The 19,338-nt window shown below is 46.3% G+C and overlaps 1 protein-coding gene across 1 annotated transcript in view; it reads left to right on the top strand.

The window, feature by feature from the left end:
• The first annotated feature begins 681 nt into the window (after positions 1–681).
• The window catches only part of LOC126209884 (brachyurin-like), a 139,422-nt gene continuing 120,765 nt past the window's right edge, over positions 682–19,338 (top strand). Inside the window, exon 1 of the mRNA XM_049939008.1 lies at positions 682–823. Within this exon, the coding sequence (XP_049794965.1) occupies positions 682–823 (142 nt within the window). The remainder of the gene's footprint in view (positions 824–19,338) is intronic.

Genomic DNA, 19,338 nt, shown 5'->3' with positions numbered 1-19,338 from the left:
CCCCATTCCCTCTCGCGTCTGCTCTGCCCTTCCCCCCCTTATCACTCCCTCCTTTGGTTCCCCCCCCCCCCTCCCCTTTAGTTTTTCCTCTTCTCCCTCTTTGTTTCTCCCCCTCATCTGTCCAGGTCCACCCCCCCACCCCCCCCCATCTGCCCTAGGCTATGGTGTGTCCTCTTTGTGCCGACATTTTAGTGCAGTGTTTACAGTGAGTGTTCAGTGTTGTGTGTCTTTTCTGGAGTGTTGCGAACGGACATCATACTGTTGCTGGGTGTGCTTTTATATCTCTTACGAACAGAAACCAGACTGTCGCCATGTTTTTTAATTGTCTGTCTACTATGTTACCTGTCTGCATCCTGTGTATTTTTATTCGCTCTGCCAACGCTTTGCTTTATGTTTTAACTTTCCACAATTTTCGACCGTTTTACAATTTAAGTCCCTGTTTTATCGCCTGCTTTTATTGTTTCTTAACTTCTTCACACGTTTTAAAAAGTCTGTAGGCTGCAGAGCAGCGTAATAAGCTGCTGCCAGCCCGCCCCCTTCGGGGGGAATCGAAAAACAATAAAGGGAAAAAAAACCGATCTTGTGTGCTCCGCCTACATACATGAAGTGGCTGCAACGCCACCAGGCGACATCTAACATCGAGGTGGGCAGAGGTCGTAATGTTTTGGCTTATCAGCGTGCATGCACAAGGCGACGCGCTTGCAGGTGGTCTCAGTAGCAGCAGCAGCGCCAGCGGTGCCGGTGCTGGGAACGGCAGCAGCCATGGCTACTCGCTTCCCTTGTGCGCTGGCGTCTGCTCTGTTGGTGGTGATGGCGGGAACGAGTGAGTACCTTCTAGCAGTCACTATATTTCGCAGAGACACACGTGAAACAATCAACTGCTTTACTACAATTTTTTTACAGATTTTGTCTTCATTGCCAAACGTTAAACAATGCATCATTTATGTTCTTTTCTCCTCACTAATTTATGATGGCCTACTATGATTTCCTGCCAATTTGTTAATCTCGGAGCACGCAGCGTTCTCTGTTATTTGCTGTATACAGGCGTGTTCAAAAAGTATCGGGAACTTTTAATTTCGAGGATTGTATTAGTCCAATTTTCTCGATTTTTCCTTGTTGTCGGCCATCATGTCAAACTATACGTTCACTGAATGAGATTTTCACTCTGCAGCGGAGTGTGCACTGATATGAAACTTCCTGACAGATTAAAACTGTGTGCTGGACCGAGACTCGAACTCGGGACCTTTGCCTTTCGCCGGCAAGTGCTCTACCATCTGAGCTACCCAAACACGACTCACGCGCCGTCCTCACAGCTTTACTTCTGCCAGTACCTCATCTCCTACCTTCCAGGCAAAGGTTCCGCGTTCGAGTCTCGATCCGGCACACAGTTTTAATCTGCCAGGAAGTTTGATATCAGCGCACACTCCGCTGCAGAGTGAAAATCTCACTCTGTAAACATCCCCCAGGCTGTGGCTAAGCCATGTCTCCGCAATATCCTTTCTTCCAGGAGTGCTAGTTCTGCAAGGTTCGCAGGAGAGCTTCTGTGAAGTTTGGAAGGTAGGAGACGAGGTACTGGTGGAACTGAAGCTGTGAGGACGGGTCGCGAGTTGTGTTTGGGTAGCTCAGTTGGTACAGCACTTGCCTGCGAAAGGCAAAGGTTCTAAGTTCGAGTCTCGGTCTGGCACACAGTTTTAATCTGCCAGGAAGATTTATGTGTTCACTGATCGCTGTATTGGACGATGTGGGTCGTCAGTTGTCACATAAGTTGCATGTGTTTGCTTATGATTGGTAAATACTGATTTGTCTTCAAGATGCATTATATTTTGCTATGAAAATGGAATAAAATGTAAATAAGTTTTATAAATGTTGAATATTGCTTTTGGTGAGTCTCTAATGAGTGAAACAAGGGTTTACGAGTGGTGTACGCGTTTTGGAGTTGGTGGTGAATCATTTGCGGATGACGAACTTTCTGGGCGCCCCAGCACGTCAACAACCGACGGAAACGTGGAAAAAGCGAAAGAAATGATTATGGATGATCGCTGAATCACAATCAGAGAAGTTGCTGGTAATGTTGGCATACCAATTTGCTCATGCCATTAAATCTTTTCGGATGTATTGGGTATGAAACGTTTGACGGCAAGGTTTTTGTGCCAAGCATAGAATTTTGCACAGTCGTTTTAAACGTAGTGACTGCCCCGCTGACATTACGGTCGCAGGTTCGAATCCTGCCTCGGGCATGGATGTGTGTGATGTCCTTAGGTAAGTTAGGTTTAAGTAGTTCTAAGTTCTAGGGGACTGATGACCTCAGATGTTAAGTCCCATAGTGCTCAGAGCCATTTGAACTGCCCCGCTTACAAACAGAAATTATGCGTAATGGAAGTAGCTGTCTGAAGGACCATGAGAGATTCTTTTAACGAATTTGAAAGTAATATTTTTATCTGCAGATTCTAAAAACAAGCCCAAACAATTTTGGTCGTACGAAAAATCTATGAACGCTACAAATAATTCAATACATTCTCTTGCTGACAGTACGGGTAATGTAACTGATGATGATAAACCGAAGGCCGAAATTCTAAACCTAGCTTTCAGAAACTCGTTTACCGTAGAGGGCTGCAGCACCGTTCCCCCTTTCAATTATTGAACACACGCAAGGATGGCTGACGTAGTGTTTAGTGTATCTGGGATAGTAAAACAGTTAAGATACTTAGACGCCAGGAAGTAATCTGGCCCAGACGGTATACCCGTAAGATTATATGTTGACTATGCTACAAATATAGCACCATTCTTATCCATCATCTACCAGAGATCATTGGAACAACAGAAAGTTCCACGGGACTGGAAGAAGGCCCAGGTCATAGCAATCTATAAAATGGGTAGAAAATCGGATGCACATAATTACCGGCCCATTTCACTGACATAGATTTGTTGTAGTCATGGTACGTGTTTTGTGTTACGACATAATGACCTTTCTAGACTCTGAGAAGCTCATCTGCAGAAACCAGCACGGTTTTAGAAAACACCTGTACTGCGAGACACAGCGTGCCATCTTTGCGTATGATATACAACAGGCTCTAGATACCGGCTTCTAGGGTGATGCCATTTTTCTCGACTTTCAAAAGGCGTTCGACTCAGTTCCTCAATGACGCTTGCTACAAAAAGTGCGCGCTTACGGTCTATCCGGTGACATATGCGGTTGGAGGGAGCAGTGTGTCGTCCTAAATGGGGTGACCTCAACAGAAACAAGCGTAACTTCAGGTGTGCCCCAGGGCCCAGGGCAGCGTAATAGGACCGCTGCTTTTTACGATTTACATAAACGATCTGGTTGATGGTATTGACAGCGGCATTAGACTGTTTGCCGATGATGCTGTAGTCTACACGAAAGTAGTATCACACGAAAGTTGTGAACAAATCAATGAGGATTTGCAGAAAATAAATGCCTGTTGTAATGACTGGCAGTTATCTCTCAATATTACAAAGCGTAACCTATTGCGTATAACAAGGCGAAAATCCCCATTAATGTACGAGTACAAAATAAATGCCCAGTCTTTGGAAGCGGTAACATCCGTGAAGTATATGGGTGTGACTAATCGAAATGATCTCAAAAGGAATGATCAGATTACACAATTCACGGGTAAGGCAAACTCTGGATTGCGACTTATTGGTAGAAGTCTGAAGCGACGCAGTCTTTCAACAAAGGAAATAGCTTACAATACGTTAGTTCGACCAGTCTTAGAGTATTGTTCGTCTGTATGGGACCCTTACCAATTGGGTCTTGTTCAAGAGATTGGGAAGGTCCAAAGAAGAGCGGCAAGATTCGTGACTGGTACATTTAGCGATAGCGAGAGCGTTACAAATCTCATAGAAAGTTTGAAGTGGGACCCACTGTCAGATAGACGGCGCGCTAAACGGAAGGGGCTGTTCACTAAATTCCGAAATCCGATCTTCACAGAGAATGTAGAGCATATATTATTACCACCAACTTTCAAATCGCGCAGTGATCACCATTCAAATATAAGGGAAATTAGAGCTCGTACTGAGGCGTACATCCAGTCGTTTTTTCCTCGCACGATCCGCGAGTGGATCAGAGGGAGGGAAATATTACTTTTGTGCGAATTGTGCCCTCCGCCAAACACTGCTTGGTGGCTAACCGAGTGTATATTGAGATGTAGAAAGACGTTGAATTTCGATTGAGAGCAGCGGAGAATGTAAGTTGCTCGGGAGTCGCTAAATGAGGTGAACAACGCGGTAAAACTACTGAAATGCACCATAAAAGGTGACGGGACATGGGTGTGCGGGTATGACGTCGAAACGAAGGCTGAATCATCTATCTGAGGCGTTCTGGACCGACAAGTTCGAGAAAAGCTCGGAAAAAGCAATGGAATTTTGAAAGGTTCTACTCAGTGTTTCCTTCGATTTTAACCGTGTAGGTCATCTCGAGTTCTGGCCAAAAGGTGAAAATTAGTTAGAAGTACTGCTACCCACAACTTCCACGCAGTTTTCTAGAAGCAATCCGAAAAGAACTCCAGGATTCGTTGCGAAACAATTCATGGCTTTTGCACGGCAATAATTCACTTGTTCACACTTCATTGCTTCTTCATGAATGTCCCAGCCTCCGTATTAGCGACGTATATCGTCTTTGACTTTTTCCTGTGTCTAAATGGAGCGAGCGTTGAAGGGCCGTCGTTTTACAACCTTTGATGCTTTTAAAGGCGCATCGCTGAAAGAGCTACGTGCTGTCGGAAAGATAGAGTTCCAGAAGTGTTCCGGGAATATGAAGAAGCGTAAGTGTATAACATGCAATGGGGACTACTTTGAAGGAGATAATATTAATATAGACGAATAATAGAAGTATTTCTAAAAAATGAAAATTGGCAATACTTTATGAACATACCTCGCATAGTTAGCAGATATCACACTAACTCAATGAAAGATAGCGTTAAAATTGTTCAGATGTTCTACAACTATTAAGTAAAGCTAAGTAAAACAGGAGGAAAACTAAAACAGATTCGGAGAAGTATGTAGCTGGCTGATAATTTACAAAAAATGCGGATCAGACCGCCACCCTGATAACACATCAAAAACGTCACCCTAAAATTTTAGGAAACGTGTAGAATGTTCACAAAACCTTAAAAGTCGTGTCACATTCCCTTGATCGTCAGTTAAAATAGAGAGCAAATCTGTCGGCAAAGAGTTGCTGCCCTTTCATCTGAAGATAATATTCATTCTAGTAAAAGGCGGCGCACTGTGACCTGTACACCAAAAGAGCCACACATTGGAGGGTCCTCTCACCAGATCGAGAAGCCATGCGACGTGATAACACATTTGAAGATGGCACACTGAAATATCTTTTTCATTTGTCCTGGTTCCAAGTTGAAAGACACTTCCTTCTCTAGCCTGTGCAGGTCGAGCAGAGCACCCAGGATATTCTGTACTACTTTACCTGCACTGTGGAGAGTGATGGGCACTCAGGGAGTCGGAACATGCGAGGAGTTTATCACTCCCAATTTCGAGTAGCTCATCTGCTGCAGTGCCCACAAGATCGCATATGATTCCCCGTTGAAGACACTTAAGTCTGGCAGCAGTCGGATCTCGAGGACCTCATGTACTTATGGTCAGCGAGCGTCAAGCACTGTGAAGGACAGTTGTAAAAAAATCGCAGAAAATCAGTCGTGATTTCGAAAGTGTTACCAGCAGTCCATCTATCACACTGACGAGTTAAAAGGAGTGGGGGAAAACGTTGAAGCAGCTCTTCATAGGCCTCACACCCTTGTACACTACTGGCCATTAAAATTGCTACACCAAGAAGATGACGTGCTACAGACGCGAAATTTAACCGACAGGAAGAAGATGCTGTGATATGCAAATGATTAGCATTCGCACAAGGTTGGCGCCGGTGGCGACACCTACAACGTGCAGACATGAGAAAAGGTTCCAACCGATTTCTCAAACACAAACAACAGTTGACCGGCGTTGCCTGGTGAAACGTTGTTGTGATGCCTCGTGTAAGGAGGAGAAATGCGTACCATCACGTTTTCGACTTTGATAAAGGTCGGATTGTAGCCTATCGCGATTGCGGTTTATCGTATCACGACATTGCTGCTCGCGTTGGTCGAGATCCAATGACAGTTAGCAGAATATGGAATCGGTGGGTTCAGGAGGGTAATAAGGAACACCGTGCTGGATCCCAATGGTCTCGTATCACTAGCATTCGAGATGACAGGCATCTTATCCGCATGGCTGTAACGGATCGTGCAGCCACGCCTCGATCCCTGAGTCAACATACGGGGACGTTTGCAAGACAACAACCACCTGCTGCGGTTACCCTTGACGCCATACCACAGACAGGAACGCCTGTGGTGTACTCAACGGCGAACCTTGGTGTACGAATGGCAAAACGTCATTTTTTCGGATGAATCCAGGTTCTGTTTACAGCATCATGACGGTCGCATCCGTGTTTGGCGACATCGCGGTGAACGCACATTGGAAGCGTGTATTCATCATCGCCATACTGGCGAATCACCCGGCGTGATGGTATGAGGTGCCATTGGTTACATGTCTCGGTCACCTCTTGTTCGCATTGACGGCACCTTGAACAGTTGACATTACATTTCAGATGTGTTACGTCCCGTGGCTCTACCCTTCATTCGATCCCTGCTAAACCCTACATTTCAGCAGGATAATGCTTGACCGCATATTGCAGGTCCTGTACGGGCCTTTCTGGATACAGAAAATGTTGGACTGCTGCCCTGGCCAGCACATTCTCCAGATCTCTCACCAATTGAAAACGTCTGGTCAATGGTGGCCAAGCAACTGGCTCGTCACAATACGCCAGTCACTACTCTTGATGAACTGTGGTATCGTGTTGAAGCTGCACGGGCAGCTGTATCTGCACACGCCATCCAAGCTCTGACTCAATGCCCAGGCATATCAAGGCCGTTATTATGGCCAGAGGTGGTTGATCTGGGCACTGATTTGTCAGGATCTATGCATCCAAATTGCGTGAAAATGTGATCACATGTCAGTTCTAGTATAATATATTTGTCCAATGAATACTCGTTTATGATCTGCATTTCTCTCTGGTGTAGCAATTTTAATGACCAGTAGTGTAGTTCCTCTGCGCTGAATCTGTGTAGTGCCAATTAGATACCCCTGTGGACGTTAGCTGCCCCAGCTAGTCTTGGTAACTTCAAAAATGGGAAATTCTGTGCGGTTAAATGTAATTCAATATTTTGGATATTACTTTCGATCAGCTTTAAGTTCTCCATGAATCCATAAGGACCTCAAAATGGACAGTGTGCCTGCTTTGACGTGGAGCATACATTGCAAGGTATTCACACAGTTTATTGTATATATTTCATGTAAGAAATCAAACAATGACAGTAAAACTCATTACATCACAGTTACTTACTGTGGCTTGACAACAACATACGAGCTCCTGGCGAAATAATAGCATGAAATTAAAAAAGGACTGAGTTATTAATGATTAACAATAACTTTAAAGAACAAAGTATTCTGAACGGATCACAAATTATAACACTGATTTTTGGGCCATACTCATGTCTTGAACGTTCGTGTAATACAGGGGTGGCCAGGAATTTGGTTCAAGAGCCATGCCCTGCCATGATTGCCACAGCGCTCAGCATCGCTGCACACTTCCCTCATAACGCCACACTGTCTGGCCACGAAAAAGGGAAAGAGGGGGAAACTGTGAACGCCTAGCAATTAAATGGTATTGCAGTCGCACTGTATACGAATTGGTTTCATATTTGTCATTTCGCAACATTATAGACCATAAACGTAAATAATGTTCACTGTTATTTAATTATTTTGGTGCGCTGAAGACATAATACAATTTTTATCTAGTACAAGCTGTTAACATGCGGACCTATGCAGAAAACTTCACTGACTTCCTCGTATAGGGTGCCACGTAATTGTGTATTTTTACCTTCATAATTGAAAAATGTCTTTCACCCAAATTCATCGACCGAAATATTGTAGAACTTCTGCAAGTTCATTATGGGCACATGGGAACACTACCCGAGGAAAGTAATGTAGACGTACTGGACAGTTTTAACGTGAAAGGATTTGTGGTTAAAACAGGAACTATCTTGCAGTCCAGCCAGTTGCATATGCTCATTCACAGGGCCACTTTCAGTTTAAGTGGTAAGCGATCTCTGAAACAGAGGGAAGATTAACAGTGTCCTCAAAAAGTTTAGGAAGTTACCCTTGTACTTTTTCAAGCCACAATGAATCTTCAGACCTCGGGTTTTCTTTAACAGCAGTGAACTTAGTAAACTGGATTGTGTTTGTCAAAATGTGTCCGTTCTACAGTGGGATTGTTTTTTAATGGATCCCCAACAAACCAGAAAGGGATTCTTTTTCCCCTTGTAATGTTTTACTGTGGGCGGTGTGCAGTCAAGTCGAGGTGTACAATCCATTTTGCATATTCTGGTTTTCGTTCTTGTATTCCTTTTTCCTTCATTAATTCAACAACAGCGAGTTTCAAATTGATAAATCATTCCCAGCATGCCCCTTGACTTAACTAACGTACTTTGTAGTAATGTGTAAAGTCTCCACGTTCCTTGCTCACTTCCATCGAAAACTGTTGAACTGACAGTGGAATAATGAGTGCGACTGCACATATTTTACTGTTCACACCATCAGTTTCTTCATGTCCTGCATACCTGCTAATTTAGCACAAAATGCTTCTTGATATACGGAACAATGAATTCCGTCTGTTGATGTTGTAACTGTTGGCTCTTTCGTTATCAAATAAATCTTTAATTTCTATCTGCATGGTACTGTAATATTGTTTCACAGCAAATTTGCAGTATTCACTTGTTGTTGTTGTGGTCTTCAATCCAGAGACTGGCTTTATGCAGCTCTCCATGCTGCTCTATCCTGTGCAGTCTGCTTCATCTCCCAGTACCTACTGCAACCTACATCCTTCTGAATCTGTTTAGTGTATTCATCTCTTGGTCTCCCTTTACGATTTTTACCCTCCACGCAGCCCTCCAGTACTAAATTGGTGATCCCTTGATGCCTCAGAATATGTCCTACAAACCGATCCCTTCTTCTACTCAAGTTGTGCCACAAATTTCTCTTCTCCCCAATTCTATTTAATACCTCCTCATTAGTTATGTGATCTACCCATCTAACCTTCAGCATTCTTCTGTAGCACCACGTTTCGAAAGCTTCTATTCCCTTTTTGTCTAAACTACTTATCGTCCACGTTTCACTTCCATACATGACTACACTCCATACAAACACTTTCAGAAACGACTTCGTAACACTTAAATCTATACTCGATGTTAAAAAATTTCTCTTCTTCAGAAACGCTTTCCTTGCCATTGCCATTCTACGTTTTATATCCTCTATACTTCGAGCATCATCAGTTATTTTGCTCCTCAAATAGCAAAACTCCTTTACTACTCTAAGTGTCTCATTTCCTAATCCAATTCCCTCAGCATCACCCGATTTAATTCGACTACATTCCATTATCCTCGTTTTGCTTTTGTTGATGTTCATCTTATATCTTCCTTTCAAGACACTGGCCGTTCTGTTCAGCTGCTCTTCCAGGTCCTTTGTTGTCTCTGACAGCATTACAATGTCATTTCTTCTCCATGGATTTTAATTCCTACTCCGAATTTTTCTTTTGTTTGTGTGGTGTCACCGCCAGACACCACACTTGCTAGGTGGTAGCCTTTAAATCGGCCGCGGTCCGTTAGTATACGTCGGACCCGCGTGTCGCCACTGTCAGTGATAGCAGACCGAGCGCCACCACACGGCAGGTCTAGAGAGACGTCCTGGCACTCGCCCCAGTTGTACAGCCGACTTTGCCAGAGATGGATCAATGAAAACTACGCTCTCATTTGCCGAGACGAGAGTTAGCATAGCCTTCAGCTACGTCATCTGCTACGACCTAGCAAGGTGCCATTACCAGTGTATATTGAAATGGAGATTATATCTGTACAAGAGCGATGTACACCAATTAAGGATTAAAGTTAAGTATTTCAAGATTTTCGTACTTTATTGCAATTCTCAAGACATTGTCCTGTTCCACACCTCACGCCGGACTGCGTGTATTTAAACGCGTGCATTTCGGCCTCCTCTAGCAACATGGTGTTGGCTCTTCTGCCAACACTTCACATGGCGCCGAGGATATTTCGTTCCTGACTATATACTTGCTTACATTACTTGTCATGGCTTCGCCACAATCTCCAGATGTACTGTCCGAATTTTATCGCTTGCAGAATCAGCAGACGCAGGCCTTATTGGATGCCCTTGGACAGCTCGTCCAGGGTCAACGTGCAATGCAAAACGATGCGGCGGCCGCCGCTCCACCGCTACCGCAGCCACAACACGCAGTTGCACCACCTTTTCATCCTTTTGATGCAGCACTGGAAAGGTGGACGGAGTGGTCACGCCAATTTGGATTCCATCTCGCCGCCTACAGAATTCAAGGTAACGAGCGGCAGCCTTTTTTGTTAGCACCCGCCAGGGTGCACACGTACCGTGTGATAGTGAAATTGTTTCCCCGACGCGATGTAGCAATTCTGTCCTACGAAGAAATTTTGTCGGCTTTAGATGGCTATTTCAAAGAATCAGTCCATGTAGTTGCAAAAAGGTATATGTTCATTTGTACAAAACGTACGGCCGGTCAGACTAATACGGAGTGGGTTGCAACTTTGCAAGACCTTACTAGGGATTGTGCTTTTGAGTGTGAATGTGGACTCCCTTATTCAGATACAATGGTACGTGATGCAATTGCACAGAACGTTTCTGATGTTCGTATCAGGGACACTAGTCAATCCCTCGCTTCAACAAGTGATAGACATATTGGATCGGCAGGACACACTTGACTTTGCTCAGGAATCATTTGAAACTTCGCCAGCCGTGTGTCACGTTAACCGGCCCGCCGGGCGAGCTGCACGGAACAGTAAACAGCCCTCGCGCCCATCCGCGCAGCTGCGTGTGCCGCGCCAGCACGCAAATGCAGTGCTAAAATCATGCCGGCGGTGTGCTACTGGACATTCGCGTGTGACTTGCTCGTCACGCCTAGCTATTTGCTTTTTCTGTAATAAAAAAGGACATGTTCAGAGTGTTTGCCAGAAAAAGCTCAGATCGGACACTAACAACCATTCCAGGCCCTTTTCTTCGCGCCGGAATCGGAATCGAACCAAGAATACTCAGGCTCGTGAACCTTCGCCCATGGAAGTTCATGTAGTTAATTCCACTCCGACCAGTGCCACTCTCTCTAACAGTGACTGTGTTCAACCCAAAATAATGTGCGTCGACATCGACGGAAATCACGTCAAGTCGCAAGTGACTCTGTACCAGTGTCGGTTCACGTTGCACGAGACAGTCGCTCTTGTCGTCAGCAGGACAATAAACTTTTTGTTGACTTGGACATTCATGGCCACGTGATACCATTCGAGCTCGATACCGGAGCTGCAGTTTCATTGATCAATAAAGACACGTACAAACAACTGGGCACACCTCCGTTGCGTGCCACACATGTTAAGCTAACTAGTTATTCAGGACAGCATATCCCTGTGTTAGGACAGTGCAGCCTTCTTGCAACATACATGGGACAAACAAAACTTGTGTCATTTTACGTCCTTCGTTCTTCTTCTGCAGTGAACTTGTTTGGTTTAGATTTATTTCAGTTGTTTAACTTGTCTATAGTCAATCAGGTCCTATCAGTGAACCAGACTGTGCCTTCAGCCAGTGTTTCTCGTCTATGTGAAGAATTTGCAGACATTTTTGCACCGGGCTTTGGTTGCGCTAAGAACTATAAAGCACATTTGGAACTGAAAGTCAACGCGCAACCGAAATTTTTCAGAGCGCGCAATGTTCCCCATGCATTGCGTGATGAGGTCGCACGAACGTTACACGATTTGGAATCACAAGGTGTGATTGAACGTGTGCAGGCTTCTCTCTGGGCATCACCCTACGTAATTTTGCCAAAACCTTCCGGAAAATTGAGACTTTGTGTGGACTTCCAGGCAACAGTGAATCCAGAACTAGTGATTGCAACTTCTCCTTTACCCTGCCCGGAAGATCTTTTTGACAACCTGTGCCCGGGTAAATATTTTTCGAAGTTGGACCTAGCAGATGCGTACTTGCAAATACCGGTGGACGAAGAATCCCAGCCCGTCTTGGTGGGTAACACACATCTTGGTTTGTACCGATTCAAAAGACTGTCATTCGGGTGTGCATCCGCCCCTGCATTGTTTCAGCAATATCTGCAAACTGTTTGTGCGTCGGTCCCTACTGCAGCACACTATCTGGACGATATTGTGATCTCCGGAAAGACAGAAGAAGAACATTTAGCCAATCTCCGAACATTAGTTCAGGTCTTGCGACAAAATGGTCTTCGCTTGCGGAAGGACAAATGTGTGTTTTTTGCTCGTGACTTACCCTATTTGGGACATGTAATCAATGCACAAGGCATACATCCCAGTCCCGAGCACCTCCGTGCCATACAAGACTTGCCTTCGCCGCAGAATTTGAAGCAGCTACAGAGTGTGCTGGGTAAAATTAATTATTACAACCGATATGTTCCCCATGCCTCTTCCATTTCAGCTCCGCTTCATCGCTTACGCCGTAAAGGAGTTCCGTTCGTCTGGACGACGGAATGCGAACGCGCCTTTCGCCAGTTGAAATCGGCGTTGCTTTCAAATACTTGCCTTATGCCATTCGATCCCCAGAAACCCCTTTTGTTGATGGTAGATGCATCGGATTTCGGGATCGGTGCTGTGCTTGCGCACAAAGATGGATCGCACGATCACCCTAGTGCCTTTGCGTCCAAATTGCTCTCGTCTGCGCAAAGAAATTATTCACAGATAGAGAAAGAAGCTTTGGCTCTCGTGTTTGGTGTTAGAAAGTTTCATGATTTCTTGTATGGTCGTCACTTTACTCTCATCACAGACCACAAACCATTGACATCGCTATTTCATCCGAACAAGCCTGTACCTCCACGTACAGCGCAGAAATTTATTCGCTGGTCAATTTTCCTCTCGCAGTGCCGCTACGATATCTTGTATCGGTCCACTGCTAAGCACGGAAACGCCGATGCGTTGTCCCGTTTGCCTGTCGCTGAGGATAGAGCATTCGATTCTTCCGAACTTGCTTGCCTGTTCATTGATTCGGAAACCGATGACGTGGTCGAATCGTTTCCGATTGATTTTCGTCGTGTAGCTACAGCCACAGCTGCTGACCCTGTCCTTGCTACCGTTTTGCGTTTTGTTGCTACGCAATGGCCCTTGTGAAAGTCACGGTTCGAGGATCCGTTGGTTCGCCGTTATTTTGCTCACAAGGAGAGACTTTTTGTACGACGTGGTGTTTTGCTGTTGCGTTCTGATAATGATCAGTCCAGGGTTGTGGTCCCACGTTCGTTACAGTCCTCTGTCTTACGGCTGCTCCACCAAGGACATTGGGGTATAGTGCGAACGAAACAACTTGCTCGTCAGCACTGTACTTGGTTCGGAATCGATGCCGCGATTACGAATATGTGCTCTTCTTGTATGGCGTGTGCCGAACAACAATCCGCCCCACCGCGGAAATTCTTTGCATGGCCGAAAGCCACTTCCCCTTGGCAACGCTTACACATCGATTTTGCTGGTCCGTTCTGGGATGCTCGGTGGTTGGTTGTTGTCGATTCCTTCAGTAATTTTCCTTTTGTTGTCCGGATGTCTTCCACGACGTCATCTGCCACCATCCAAGCGTTATCTGCTATCTTTTGCATTGAAGGTCTTCCACAGACTATTGTTTCTGACAATGGCCCACAATTCCTGTCCGCAGAATTTCAGTCATTCTGCAAGGCCAATGGTATTCAACATCTGACATCCGCGCCGTTTTCGCCTCAGTCAGACGGTGCCGCTGAACGATTGGTCCGGACTTTCAAGTCACAGATGTTGAAGTTGAAAGAGTCGCATTCTCGGGAGGACGCGTTATTGCTCTTTTTGTCTTCGTATCACTCTCAGCCCCGAGATGGTCGCTCGCCGGCTGAGTTGCTCCACGGTCGTCCTCATCGAACTATGATGTCTTTGCTGCATCCGCCGCATCAGGTTCCTGTGCAGCGGCAGCCACCTGCTTTTGCTCCAGGCGACGTTGTATACTATCGCAACTATCGAGGTTCACGGCGTTGGCTCGCAGGGCGCATTCTTCGCTGCCTCGGCCGCGCTATGTATCTGGTTTTGGGGGCCTCTGGTGAGGTGCGTCGGCATCTCAATCAGCTGCGCCTCTGTCGTCGCACGGGTTCTGCCGCTCCCCGTCTGCTTTCAGCGACGGTGCCGTCCTGTCAGCGCCCTGGGGACCCATCTACTGGGTCGCCTCATCCCCAGGTGTTACCGACGCTGCCTTCCATTTTGCCCCATGGCGACGCGCCGCCGCCGCCGCCGCCTGTTCTCCCGCCGGCGACGCCCGCAGTAGACGCGTCGCTGCAGCCGCCGGGCGCCTCCCTGGGTCACGCGCCGCCGATCGCTTCCTGTGACCAGCTGTCCTCCGACATGGAACTCTTGCCCGCTCCGGACCAGATGTCGTCTTCGCCCGTCGGGTACCCCGACGCTATGGAGGTCGACCCTTCGGCCCCTCCTGTCTATCTACGGGCGCATACACCGCATGTTGGCGTGCACCCTGGACTAGGTTTTCAGGCGTTTCCTAGCTCCCCTCGGCCCGAATGGCAGGGTGCGGGTGGCACAGCCTCGCCTGTTGTTAGGCTCCTCACCTCGTCGCATACGTCTACGTGGGGTCCTCCCCACGGCGGGCGGAAGCCTTATCACACAACCGTTCGCCGATTTGCGGGGGAGGAATGTGGTGTCACCGCCAGACACCACACTTGCTAGGTGGTAGCCTTTAAATCGGCCGCGGTCCGTTAGTATACGTCGGACTTGCGCAGACGAAAGCAATTTGGACGCAAAGGCAATAGGGCGATCGTGCGATCCATCTTTGTGCGCAAGCACAGCACCGATCCCGAAATCCGATGCATCTACCATCAACAAAAGGGGTTTCTGGGGATCGAATGGCGTAAGGCAAGAATTTGAAAGCAACGCCGATTTCAACTGGCGAAAAGCGCGTTCGCATTTCGTCGTCCAGATAGTTTGCTGCAGTAGGGACTGACGCACAAACAGTTTGCAGATATTGCTGAAACAATGCAGGAGCGGATGCACACCCGAATGGCAGTCTTTTGAATCGGTACAAACCAAGATGTGTGTTACCCACCAAGACGCGCTGGGATTCGTCGTCCACTGGTATTTGCAAGTACGCATCTGCTAGGTCCAACATCGAAAAATATTTACCTGGGCACAGGTTGTCAAAAAGATCTTCCGGGCAGGGTAAAGGAAAAGTTGCAATCACTAGTTGTGGATTCACCGTTGCCTTGAAGTCCACACAAAGTCTCAGTTTTCCGGAAGGTTTTGGCAAAATTACTTAGAGTGATGCCCAGAGAGAAGCCTGCACACGTTCAATCACACCTTGTGATTCCAAATCGTGTAATGTTCTGGCGACCTCATCACGCAATGCGTGGGGAACATTGCGCGCTCTGAAAAATTTCGGTTGCGCGGTGACTTTCAGTTCCAAATGTGCTTTATAGTTCTTAGCGCAACCTAGGCCTGGTGCAAAAATGCCTGCCAATTCTTCACATAGACGAGAAACACTGGCTGAAGGCACAGTCTCATTCACTGATAGGACCTGATTGACTATAGACAAGTTAAACAGCTGAAATAAATCTAAACCACACAAGTTCACTGCAGAAGAAGAACGAAGGACGTAAAATGACACAAGTTTTGTTTGTCCCATGTATGTTGCAAGAAGGCTGCACTGTCCTAACACAGGGATATTCTGACTGGAATAGCTAGTTAACTTAACACTTGCGGCACGCAAGGGAGGTGTGCCCAGTTGTTTGTACGTGTCTTTATTGATCAATGAAACTGCAGCTCTGGTATCGAGCTGGAATGGTATCATGTGGCCATGAATGTCCAAGTCGACAAAAAGTTTATTGTCCTGCTGACTACAAGAGCGACTGTCTTGTGCAACGTGAACCGACACTGGTACAGAATCACTTGCGACTTGACGTGATTTCCGTCGTTGACGACGCACACTATTTTTGGGACGAACACAGTCACCGTTAGAGAGAGTGGCACTGGGTGGAGTGGAATTAACTACATGAATTTCCATGGGCGAAGGTTCACGTGCCTGAGTATTGTTGGTTCGATTCCGGCGCGAAGCGAAGGGCCTGGAATGGTTGTTAGTGTCCGATCTAAGCTTTTTCTGGCAAACACTTTGAACATGTCCTTTTTTATGACAGAAAAAGCAAATAGCTTGGCGTGACAGGCAATTCTCACGCGAATGTCTAGTAGCACACCGCGGCATGATTTTAGCACTGCATCTGCTCGCTTACGCGGCACACGTAGCAGAGAGCTTGGCGGCAGCTGCGCGGACGGGGGCGAGGGCTGTTTACTGTTCCGTGCAGCTCGCCCGGCGGGCCGGTTAATGTGACACACAGCTGGCGAAGTTTCAAATGATTCCTGAGCAAAGTCAAGTGTGTCCTGCCGATCCAATATGTCTATCACTTGTTGAAGGGAGGGATTGACTAGTTTCAAAATCTGTTCCCTTATACGAACATCAGAAACGTTCTGTGCAATTGCATCACGCACCATAGTATCTGAATAAGGGAGTCCACATTCACACTCAAAAGCACAATCCCTAGTAAGGCCTTGCGAAGTGGCAACCCACTCCCGATTAGTTTGACCGGCCGTACGTTTGGTACGAAAGAAAGTATACCTTTTTGCAACTACATTGACTGATTCTTTGAAATAGGCATCTAATGCAGACAAAATGTCTTCATAGGACAGAGTTGCTACGTCGCGTCGGGGAAACAATTTCACTATCACTCGGTACGTGGACACGCCGACGCACGCAAGCAAAAAAGGCTGCCGCTCATTACCTTGAATTCTGCAGGCGGCGGGATGGAATCCAAATTGGCGTGACCACTCCGTCCAGCTTTCCAGTGCCGCATCAAAAGGACGAAAAGGTGGTGCAACTGCGTGTTGTGGCTGCGGGAGCGGTGTTGCGGCGGCGGCCGCATCGTTTTCTTCGCATGTTGACCCTGGACGAGCTGTCCAAGGGCATCCAATAAGGCCTGCGTCTGCTGATTCTGCAAGCGATAAAATTCGGACAGTACATCCGGAGATTGTGTCGAAGCCATGACACAAGTAATTTAAGCAAGTATAAAGAAGAAGACCCTTTTTAGACTCTATCCTATCCTCGTCGCCATGTGCTGTGTTGGCAGATGAGCCAACACCGTGTTGCTAGAGGTGGCCGAAATGCACGCGTTTAATTACACGCAGACTGGCGTGATGTCTGGAACAGTTAAATGTAATTAATATAGCCAATAAGGTACGTTGTTGCTGGAATACTTAACTTTAATCCATAATGGGTGTACATCGCTCTTGACGGTACATGCTTCACATAATAAATATCAATTGAATACGGCGCCTTGCTAGGTCGTATCAAATGATGTAGCTGAAGGCTATGCTAACTATCGTCTCGGCAAATGAGAGCGTATTTGTCAGTGTAGCATCGCTAGCAAAGTCGGCTGTACAACTGGGACGAGTGCTAGGAAGTCTCTCTAGACCTGCCGTGTGGTGGCGCTCGGTCTGCAATCACTGACAGTGGCGACACGCGGGTCCGACGTATACTAACGGACCGCGGCCGATTTAAAGGCTACCACCTTGCAAGTGTGGTGTCTCGCGGTGACACCACAAAAATCAAACACTTTTTTATGCAGCATAATTCGACAACAGTAAACAATTGCGTACACTCCAAAGTGGTGGGTGGTGGGGGACGCTTTCGACAAAGGGCGAGGGAATGTATTTCCTATAAAGCAGCCGCTGCCAGGCTCGAGCAAGTGGGTCCTGGAGACGTCTAACGCATGCGGCGTTCAAAGACAGACAAACTACCAAGCCATCGGTCGCAAAATTTTATTGGACGGAACTGTCGTTACCGATGTGTTAGAAACTGAAATAAATTGCAGCTGTGCTACCATTACACTCAGGACTTCAACATTCAGACGAAAGGCAGTAGAAAACTTTAGGTAACGACCGATTTCGACCACTAGATGTTGCATTCAGACGAAGTGCTGTACACTGCTAGATCACAGGCGCCGGTTTAGTATAACAACTCGCACAGAAGACAAGACGTCCTTCAGCAACCGCTGCTGCCTACAGTGTTGCCAGACTGTGTTACCATTATACTCAGGACTTCAACATTCAGACGAAAGGCAGTAGGAAACGTTTGCCAAAGAGAGATTTCGACCACGAGATATTGCATCAGGCGAAGTGCTGTTTACTGATAGATCACGGGCGCCGGTGTAGTATAACAACTCGCACAAAAGACAAGACATCCTCCAGTAACTGCTGCTGCCTACAGTGTTGACAGAGGGTGAACAGATATCCGGACTGACAACCAGACCACGGCAAGTGCCATAACTGTATTCTCCAGAAACTTCGCTGAGCGGAAGAGGAGCCATAATATGGGAACATGTGTCTGGAGTTATCTGTAGATGCTGGACTGTTTGTGAGAAAGCGACCGTAAAAGTTTTCCACGTGATCAAGGTGCCTCTTTACGCACAATAAGTTAAGTGCAAGTGGTGACATAGTGGCTAGTGCATGGCTTCTAACGTTTTGCGTTCTGCTTCAAAACCTGATTATTTTATTTAGTTTATTTTTCATTTACCTACCCTTGTCCATAGAAGGTAACTACACAAATGTTTCTTGTCAAGTAAGGGGATACAAGGACGTTACATTGATTGTAAAATTACAACCGAGTGTGTATTTATTATACAACATATGTGTGTATCGTATTTTCAAGGGGCACAAACGTTTTCAAGTCTTGTATTTTAATATTTCTTTCTCATATCAACTCTTATCTTAATTCTTATATTTTATTCTTCGGCTTATTCTTCTGGAAGATTTCGTGCATTCCCTTGGATGATACTGCGGCAGAGTAGGTTTTGGCCCTCTTCATATTTTTATCACATTCACACAGTTCAATCCACCTACCTCATAGGCTTCTTGTCTGCTCGTTGTCCCTCCTCTCTGTCGTATCAGAGACTGTCTAGGTACAAATATCGGGCGTTCTGGTTTCACCTTCTTGTAGCAAGATATTTAAAGTTCTATTGACTGGTTATTGCCATTAAGAGTCATAAAATGGCTATCAAGTCCATATATTTACAATTATAAAAATCCGGTACACTTAGTCACATAAAAGCAACCAGAAATTTGGAAGTTCGACCTGAATATCGTTTGCGATCCAACCAGTCATCAACCCACAACT

This window comes from Schistocerca nitens, chromosome 10 (assembly GCF_023898315.1).
Source record: "Schistocerca nitens isolate TAMUIC-IGC-003100 chromosome 10, iqSchNite1.1, whole genome shotgun sequence".
In the NCBI taxonomy this organism is placed as follows: domain Eukaryota; kingdom Metazoa; phylum Arthropoda; class Insecta; order Orthoptera; family Acrididae; genus Schistocerca; species Schistocerca nitens.
The sequence above is the reverse complement of the archived record's forward strand: the minus strand, read 5'-3'. Positions and strand labels throughout refer to the sequence as shown.